This window comes from Coregonus lavaretus (assembly GCF_964263955.1).
Source record: "Coregonus lavaretus genome assembly, contig: HAP1_SCAFFOLD_224, whole genome shotgun sequence".
NCBI lineage: Eukaryota > Metazoa > Chordata > Actinopteri > Salmoniformes > Salmonidae > Coregonus > Coregonus lavaretus.
The window spans coordinates 257993-268423 of NW_028158475.1; the positions used below are offsets into that span (position 1 = coordinate 257993).

At 42.0% G+C, this 10431-nt stretch overlaps 1 protein-coding gene across 1 annotated transcript; it reads left to right on the plus strand.

Annotated features, from left to right (window-relative positions):
* Positions 1-3267: 3267 nt before the first annotated feature.
* LOC311123944 (prostaglandin E2 receptor EP1 subtype-like) lies at positions 3268-9677 on the plus strand. The gene is made up of 5 exons (XM_084198159.1): positions 3268-3673; positions 6087-6214; positions 6566-7126; positions 7552-7812; positions 8131-9677. The coding sequence occupies exons 2-5, from the start codon at positions 6128-6130 to the stop codon at positions 8407-8409; spliced, it is 1188 nt and encodes a 395-aa protein (XP_084054285.1). The 5' UTR covers positions 3268-3673; positions 6087-6127; the 3' UTR covers positions 8410-9677.
* The last annotated feature ends 754 nt before the right edge of the window (positions 9678-10431 follow it).

The following is a 10431-nucleotide window of genomic DNA, read 5'->3' on the forward strand; positions in this document are numbered from 1 at the left end:
CAGGCCAAATGGCAACGTTTGCGAGCGCAAATTACCAAGAAAATGGGGGGAAGAGATGGAAATGGGGAACATTGTTCATAGAAAAAGGGGGGTGGGGGGGACGTCTCGTCGGGGCCAAGTGCTTGACTTGACTTCTGCTCTAAGGGTCTGACTCTGATAACCCCAGATGTAAAAAAAAAAAGAAAGTTTTCTTCATTTTGGTCCTGGATTCCGGATCCAACTTCCAAGGTCAATATTCACACAACTTTGGCGCTCTTTGAGATGGGGTGTGTCACAAAAAGGCCCCCCTAGTCCCTATAGAGCCCTATGGGTCCTGGTCAAAAGTAGTGCACTATGTGGGGAATACGATGCCATTTGGGATGTTGACATGGTCCTAATGGGGAAGGTTTGAGATGTTCCAATGCTTTGAACTTCCAATGCTGTTTTGCGCTTCTGGATGATCAAGGTTGTCGGTTGTCACGCAATTCCTGCCTGTGTTATCAGATCCTGTCCTCCTACTGAGGAACTTTGAAAGAGAAACCACCTCCTGTCAATGTTTAGCACGTTTGGTGAGTATGTCTGAGATGAAGGTAGTCTGGCTGTTTCTGACGTAGTTATTTTCTGGCCTTAATGGTCATGTACTCTTATATCCACCCGGCACAGCCAGAAGAGGACTGGCCACCCCTCAGAGCCTGGTTCATCTCTAGATTTCTTCCTAGGTTCCTGCCTTTCTAGGGAGTTTTTCCTAGCCACTGTGCTTCTACATCTGCATTGCTTGCTGTTTTAGGCTGGGTATAAGCACTTTGTGACATCTGCTGATGTAAAAAGGGCTTTATAAATACATTTGATTGATTGATTTTCAGGAATGTCACGTTAAAATGGGAAAGGAATTAAAGAGAAAGTAGGACGTGAAATGAAGGAGATGTTTTCATGTTTCTTGCTTCGGATGTTAATAGTTTTTTAGATCAAAGAGGTGACAACTAATGTACTGTACCTCCTCCAATTCACTTATTTTCTTTTGTATTCCTTTTTCAATGTTCAACGTGACATTCCATTTACTTTCACACACGGGTTGTTTTTCAGGTCAGATGTCACATTAAAATGGAAAAAGGAATAACAAAAGAAACTGGGAAGTAAATTTCCACCTCTGAGTTTGCTTCGGCAATTTTTTTGATCTGAAGGTCAAAAGTCCCTCCTTTGACACACCTCGTTAAATTCACTTTTCAATTTTTTATGTGGCATTCCATTTACTTTTCACACACAGGTTGTTTCTCTGATCAAGCGTTTGATCATTCTCACCATCTCCCACATTCTTTCACTCTAACAGATGTTGTGGTTCTTACGTTGTGTTCTGGTTTTGTTAATAGACTACTCTTCAGCCAGACATCTCTCTCGCCATTTCAGCCTTCACAAAGCCTCTCTTTGTGAAAGATGTTTTGAATCATTTGGAAGGCCTAGTAGACCTGGTCCAGTCCAATGGAATACCAAACCTCAGAGTATTCCCTCAGAACCATACCAAACATCAATGTCCTCTCTCTCTCTGTCTCTCTCTCTGTCGCTCTCTCTTCCTCGCCCTGCTCTCTTTCTCTGAACTCATATACATCCACTTCTTGTTGCTCTTAGTCCAATGCCAAGCCACAAGCCTGTGTCTGCCCTGGCGTTGCCAAATACTGATTTAATTAAACAAACACGCAGCACCTGTCTCCAGTGGGCAGTACGAGGCGAGCGCCACGGTTTGGTTGCACCACCTGACACATTCCTCCTATCACCTATTTTTATACTAAGCTGTCAATCAAAGAGAGAGAAAGACAGAGCCAGAGAGAGAGAGGACTGATGATGTTTTCTCCCGAAGCATCTTTACTTCAGAAGCCTTGAAAAATGCAGGGGAACGTCTGGTCGAGTTTCAGCACAAAATGAATCATGTTAGTAGAGGAGAGAAAGGAGTTCCCTAACTAAGCTGCATGGTCTCTGGGTAACCATATAAGTGAGTATTAAAATGACATTCAATATATTTAAAACCAGAGTGGGATAAGACACAGGCCTACAGTAAGTAGAGTACTACATATTAATAATTCTCAGGTTGATCAGAGTGAATTAATTCCCTTGATATCTGGGCTATCTATAGCAGGTTAATAAAGGCTGTCCTAATCACTCACTGCATTAATTAAGTGTCTGGTTTAGAATATATTTGTCTAATATTAGCCTATATCATATATTTAGATAGGAGAGTAAAATGCCACTAGAGGACCAGTCTCCCTAGCTCATAGGCCTACAGTACGTCCTCAGCAAGGTATTCAACGTTTACTGGGTCTGGCCTGATAGTTGACACCTCTAGTTATTTATAACATCATGTTTCATATGCAGCATCAGCATAGCAAGAGATACATGCCATCTCTCGTCTCGGTTTGCACTTTATCATCAATTTGAAACCAAGCATTGATCCTAGGGCCTGGGGCGAAAGGTAACCTATCGATCAGAGCGTTGGGCCAGTAACCGAAAGGTCGCTGTTTTGAATACCCGAGCCGACAAGGTGATAAATCTGTTTATGTGCCCTTGAGCAAGGCAGTTAACCTAATTTGCTCCAGGGGTGGCATACTAATATGGCTGACCCTGTAAAACAACACATTTCACTGCACCTATCCAGTGTATGTGACATTAAAACGTTTTTTTTGTTGCTACAATACCTCAAGGCATACTCTGAGATGCACAAGTTAAAAACACTTGCAACAAATGTATTTTTACAGGAGCATAGGAAATAGCCAATTCAACATGTTGTATTACTGTATACCAGTATTTAATGGTGAATTATAAGTATAAGTATGATTTGAGACTTTCCTATACAGGCTGTACTATACTGTGTAACCTACTGCATGTAGTGTTGTCACCTCTTGTAATGATGGCTTATAGACAATATGTTCATGTCATTTTTACTGAGCAATAATGATAAAATGAATCAATAATGGCTATTTAAAAACAACCAAATAAGTTGGTATCTGTTTTAAACTATAGATCTTTGTCAGCTGGTTATTGTAATGCTATTTGAGTTCTTATTTCCTGAACCTTGTATATACAGACTGATATTCAAAGTAAAATGTGAATGTGAGTCACATTGGCTACAGTAGCCTAATATAAAAGTGACTGTAAAACGTACACGTAAACATGGACAAATTACATGGAAAAGTGTTCTTCTAAAAGAATAGACTTAAAGTTGACTCACGGGGCCGCCCATGGGCTACCTATTCATAAGGACACGGCGCTATATAAAAACGCTGCTGAGAAGCACGCGCCAGAGAATTTACGGTGTAGCCTTTCCGCAGCGTTGGAATAATCCTCGCGCTCACTCTGGGGTCATGAAACTCCAATCAAACGGATTTAAAAGCGACAATGGCAATTCTGTTGGGAAGTTGTTGAACATTTGTTTTCCGAGAACAATGGGGAATATTAACTCAATGTCATCATCCTGCCGAAGAGATATCTTGGAACAATAGTTATTATTTTAGAGTAAAGCACTTTTATTCTGCACCAGTCGATTGAGGAAGCCTTTGCTGAATGTGTTTCGTCTTCAACGGTTTTTTGGATTATATAGATACGTGTATATCTATCTGGAATCTGGATTTGGAATAACATCGCAGACTATTCCGTTGACAGGGTGGACATCACAATTGACTATAATTATTAATCCCTATCTGTAATGGTAATGATTATTCACAAAATATTTTGGCTTTTTATTTTATTTGTGTGTATGGCATCAGTATTAATAAAGGGTAAGCAAATGGACAGCTTTGGAAAAAAATAACCCTCCTCAAAGAAATTATGAGAAGAATGTTTCAGCCACAAAGACATGTCAGTGGTATGTTTGGCATGGTAGTGCATATTTTAAATAGCTAAACAGACCTTGAACTCAATAATAATTACAGGGTGACTCGATGATAAGGTCATTGAGTAGGGTGATTAGGGTGATAATGAAAGGTGACAGGTCAATCCAGAAAATGTCATTGGATGTTTTCGGATTCATCCTCAGTTGATACTAAAACTATTTTAGTTTCATTTACAGTAAGGTTGAGCTGTGCATGGAGATCTGTTTTCCTAAAATTTAGTCAGTTTTTAGGCCTATTCATGACACATATATGCATTTATACTGAATGTAAAAGCCAATGCCAACTGACAAGGTATTGCCTTTGCAAAACCACCTTTTGGGCATTTTCTTTACTAGAATAGAATATAAAATAATAGAATAGAATAGAATAGAATAGCCTAGTTATTAATTGCATTATGTAGAATAAGCTTGGCAGCATATATCACCTCCATTAGGGACATAAGACCACTGAATAAAACAGACACATCTTAGAGACATAGCCTCTGGACTGTCTTTCACGTCAATACAATATAGACACACGGTTGAAACACAACATGTGTGTAGAGTTATCAGAAATGTGTGATTTATTGCTTGAAAGTCTACTTTTACACCAACCAACAAAGTGTATTTTTGAGGCATTTTAAAACTAACCATCATCTCCATGTAATTTCCATGTTTCCCAAAGACAAGTGTTAATGTGAGGAAACCATTTTGTCAAAAGAGAGAGCGAGAACGTGTGTTGCCTGCTGCCTCCCTGATCTAGAAAACAGCCTGAGGGATTGAAGCTGCTCATGGAATGTGTCTCAATAGTTATGCAGTTGTTAACAGGGAACTGTTATAACTTGTCTTCGTTCTAACCTGTCAGTGGCGTACGACTAATGTACAACGGATGTGGCCTACCTACCATCTCCGTGTCCCACTGGCTGAGGTTGGAGAGGGGGTCGAGGGCGGATTTGGCACAACAAGTGTGATACAACATTTACATTTTAGTCATCTTATCCAGAGCGACTTACAGGAGCAATTAGGGTTAAGTGCCTTGCTCAAGGGCACATCAACACATTTTTCACCTAGTCGGCTCAGGAATTAGAACCAGCGACCTTTCGTTTACTGGCACAACGCTCTTAACCACTAAGCTACCTGCCGCCCGAGAGTTCTTCAGCAGAAAAGTCATTACACAAGTGTTTGGAGACACCGCACAATGGTTGTGTCTACATTTGTGTGCAGACAACCTCTCAGTTGTATCACGAAAATATCAGTTGTATCACAACCATTGTGTGTCAAATGCGTTGTACATCAATTGTACAACCTAAGTGTGAATGGAGGTGTGCAGCAGCTGTTTTGTGGGATTAGGTGGAAGATGTCCCTAACTGCTGATACAGGATCAGATATTGTTTAATAATCCCTTAATGGTTATGGTTGGGAATGGGGGTAGAATGATCTGATCCTAGTCCTGTGGTTAGGGGTTAGGTGCTATTACCTCAAATTAAATTTTAAATAAATCAAAATCATTATTCCTCATGTACACAGTTTACAGCAGGTATAAATGTTGCAGTGAAATGCTTGCGTGATAGTTGCTCAACATTGCAGTACAATATCAATATCAATAATAATCAAAAGTTAATCAAAAATAATTAGTAATTAGAAGAAGGTAGTATGCATAGTAAAACTAATATGTACACAATAGGATATATAGTATAGATAATGAATGTGCTATGTCAAGTATGACTGGGTTACAAATATAAAGTGGGTATTGTCTTGGTCGCCCAATTTGATACATAGTATATAATAGAACAGCAGTGTTGTGTGTGTATGTTTATGTGTGCTTGTGTGTTTTTGCTTGTGTGCAAGGGTTAGATGTGTGAGAGTTAGTGCAAACAGTCTCTAACGTACAGATATTCTCTGAGGTGCAAATAGCTATTTTTGTCTAAAGGGGCTTTAGATGTTCTATCTATGTGGGTTCAATCGGATAGAGAACAGTATGAATTTCGACACATCTGATTCTGGGGTGTCCTTAATGCGTAACTCATCCTCATCATATTTGATCATAATCATGTCTGAAGGATAGCTAGATAGGGAAGAAGATGTGTTGTTGAAACTTGAGTCTGAATTCTTCGCACATCTAGTATTGACTGTGTGTGTTTTCCATTTATATTGCTACCTATACGATGACCCCATTCCCCCATGTTACTTACAGGTCATTGAAGCCTGAAATACAACTATAATCATATTGTCTCTCTCCTACTCTTCTCAGCCTCTCTCAGTGATGGGGTTCCTGACCTTCAAAGCCCAGTGATGCTAGCCATGAATCACTACAACCTCTCCGGGCCCCCGGGGGCCCTCGACCCCCTCTCCAACCTCAGCCAGTGGGACACGGAGATGGTAGGTAGGCCACATATTAGAGAGGTGGAACAGTAACCAGAAGGTCCTCTGTAGCTTAATTGGTAGAGCATGGCGCTTGTAACGCCAGGGTAGTGAGTTCGATCCCCGGGACCACCCATATGTAAAAACGTATGCACACGTGACTGTAAGTCGCTTTGGATAAAAGCGTCTGCTAAATGGCATATTATTATTAAAGTCCCGGGCCTGAACTAGCTAATGGAGGGTGGCTGGTTTCACATCTGTTTGTGTGTATGTGTGATGTCTGGGGATTGGATAACATAAGAAAGAAAAAAGACACATATCAGATTGTGATTGGACATAAAGTTGTATTGTATATTGCATCTTGTATAGGTGGAAATGGAGAGTCTGGCTCACCAGGGGAACCTCACCTCGGACAATCCCACGTCCGGAGGCCCGATCGCAGCCGCTCTCTCCATGACCCTGGGCGTCATCTCCAACATCGTGGCCTTGTTCATCCTGGCCAACGCCTACTCCCACCAGCGCCGACGCTCCAAAGCCACCTTCCTCCTCTTCGCCAGCTCCCTGGTACTCACAGACTTTTTTGGGCACATCATCCCGGGAGCGCTGGTCCTCCGGCTCTACCTCTTCGGAGGGGTGTCCCCCGAGGCGGCAGCCGCTTCCTCAAACGGCTCGACCGACCCCATGTGCCAGTTCCTGGGTGGTTCTATGGTGTTCTTTGGCCTGTGCCCGCTCTTCCTGGGCTGTGCGATGGCCGCGGAGCGCTGTTTGGGCGTTACACAGCCACTGCTCCACTCCTCCTTAGTTACCTCCACCCGTACCAAGCTGTCCCTCTCGGGGATCTGGCTGGTGGCCCTCTGCGTGGCCCTGCTGCCCTGCTTCCAGCTGGGGTCATACACCTACCAGCACCCCAACAGCTGGTGCTTTATCAAGGTCAGTAGCCAGCAGGGCTGGAGTCAATTCGAATTGATGTCAGTCAATTCAGGAAGTGATTTTAATTAAAAATTCAAAAATTCAAAAACTTGAAATAAATAGCTTCTACTCCTCAGTTTATTGAAAAGTCATTGAAAATAGATGCTGTTTTATTTTTATTATTTTGTATTATTATTTAAGTTTACTTCCTGAATTGACTGCCTTCAATTTGAATTGACCCCAGCCCTGGCAGGCAGGTATTGAACTCCCCTAGTGCTTTAGTTTGAACATTCTCAAAGTTCTATGACAGTTATTTAAACAGTGTGATGTTTAGAATGCTGAAGTAAATCAGCACAAAAAGCCTAATAGAAATAACACTAGTGTACAATAACAATAGGATAAAGTATAGAGTTATATATACCAATAAATGTCTGTCCTTCATCAAGGTCTTAGCTAACGACACCCAGGAAGCGGACGTAGCCTTCGTCATGCTCTTCTCCGGGCTGGGCCTGACGTCGCTGGGGGTGGCCCTGGTGTGTAACACCATCAGCGGGCTGACCCTGGTTCTGGCCAGGCTGAGACGGAGGCCCTCAAGCTGCTCATCGTCCCACAGCCACCGCTCAGTGGCCAAGAGCCATGATATAGAGATGGTGGTGCAGCTGGTGGGCATCATGGTCACGTCCTGTATCTGCTGGAGCCCTCTGCTGGTGAGTGGGACAATCGCTGCCTGGGACACAAACAAGTGTCGATGCTGATGCTGCTGATACCATCCACCACACCATGCCTGTTCCCTATACCCGCTACACATCTAGAAAAAAGTCACCCAACAACAAAGACAGGCCACAGGTGCCTTCAGTTTGATTCATTTGTACACTGAAAATACACAAGATATTGTTTATTTTACGCATCATTATTCCAAAGAAATCGAATTAGGCCGTCAATGCCTCATCAAAGAAATTGGTTGCATGATGCTTCTGGATCAAAGTATAACAATGAACAATTATATGTCTTCTCTTATGCCCAAGATCTTCGGGCTCATGTCGGTGATGCGCTCCTATAGGGGCTCCATTGATAAAGCTGACATGGCCACCTACGAGACGTTGAATTTGATGGGCGTGCGGCTGGCTTCCTGGAACCAGATCCTGGACCCCTGGGTCTATATCCTGCTACGCCGGGCCGTCCTCCGCAAGATCTACCTCATCACCAAGCGCCAGGCCGATTTTAAGGGGAGTGTGCTCCGACGCTGGGAGGGGAACTCGTTTCAGAGCAAGAGCTCGGAGAACAATCCCGTTAACAGGATATGAGATCATAACCAAGCGCCAGGCCGATTTGAAGGGGAGTGTGCTGCAACGCTGGGAGTGGAACCCCTTTCAGAGTAAAAGCTTGGAGAAGAATACAGTGAGCAGGATATGACTGTGCGACCGACGGTGTTCGATCCCGGGTCTCCTGAGTGAGTGCCAGAAGAAGACTGCATTAGCCCACCTAAGCTAAAGCCTAGTATTGACCAGGGAGCCAAAGCAACTCTTCAGATCTCAGGCAAGGTTACTCATCATGCAGCAAGCGTGGTCCTTGGTACTTTGCGGTTGTTACCGACATAAAAAAATGACATTTCTGTTATCACATATAGTGAAGGATACAATGCTCTGTCAAATGAGGATTACATGTTCTTCAGCCATGGCAGTATCTCTTAATATTCCTTATCACAGTGACTGGCAAGCTAAGATCATCCTCCTTTGGATATCTCTTAAATTAAAACTAGGACTTGAGTATGGACATACCCGGTGTCCGAGTACGGTCTATTGGAGCAGTCAGTCTGCATTATCCCACTGACCAAGAGTTGGGAAACACATTATCCCAAGGACCGAGGGTTTGAAAACAAATTATCCCACAGACGGAGAGTTGAGAAACACATTATCCCACAGATGGATAGTTGAGAAACACATTATCCCACAGATGTAGAGTTGAGAAGCACATTACCCCACAGATGGAGAGTTGAGAAGCACATTACCCCACAGATGGAGAGTTGAGAAGCACATTACCCCACAGATGGAGAGTTGAGAAACACACTTGCATAGTGAGTAGGTCAAAGGTTTGAAGCGCATGAAAATGTGCAGCTATATCAGCACAGAGGATCATCTGAGAGATCAGAAGGTCAAAGCCTAGCCACATATCTTCATGAATAGAATGTAACGCATAAGAATATCATAATTCATTCAACTGATTGTATCTCATTTGTGGAACATTACATTTTATTATTCTGGAGTCTGTTGGTTAAGGTTGAACAATTACATTTTAACATCATTGATGTCCAACGATTCCAGAACGATTCCAAAAAACCTGAGTTGTATGCTATGTAAATGTTATGCTAAGATTAAGATTGCTTGTTAAGGAAAGGGAGAACTATGATTTTTCCTGAGCTTCTGATGTATAAAAAGGCTACTTCATGTCAAATATTGTACAAGTTATGAATATTTATTGCTTCTCCTCAATTCTCTGGGGACGTGTAAAGAAGTTATGGAATGTAAAGTAATTGAATGTGATGAAATAAAGAAGGGTGTTTTGACTGAATTAGATCAGGTTGTTACCTTTTTTTCTCCTCTCCACCAAGGGATTAAATACAGTAATACAATAATACAGTATGTTCAAAGGGTGTACACTATCCTGAATATCTGGTGGAAAAACACACAATGCAAAGAAATCAAATGGTGCAACTGGGTCCATACAAGTAAACAGTGACTATTATGCTCAAGTGAATGTTTTTTGAAGGAAACTGAAGATAAATGCTGCAGCCTGCTTACCGCCTACGTAGTTCTCTGAAAACTTTCCTCTCGCATAACTGTTCATTTGACACAGCTTTTAAATCATACATTTGGAGAAAGGCCAAAGTCAGCAAAAACCAAATTCCCAAAACACAAGCAACAACACAAGCCAAACCAGCAAACCAGGGACTGAGGGTCATCATAACACCTCATAAAACATCCCTGTTCAGATCTAAGTCCAACGCTTTATTTATGTATTTCTTAGTGCCCTTTACAATCCATCTTCTATAGTCTCTAGACTTAACTGTCTTGTCTACAATTAATATATTCTGTCTGACTTGCAATTTTTTTCATTCAAATGATAAGATGTTGGAAACTATGCTGGAAATGTGATTCCCATGGGCCAAGAGCAAGACAGGAACGCTGGCTTAGAGTCAGTAAATTAAATAGCTAAATATATGGACCATGGCAGTCAATAAATAACACTCATAGTTATTTCCTATACAATTGTCCAATTATCTTTTGACTCCAAGCCACACTAAATACAATTGTGGTAGCCACATATCT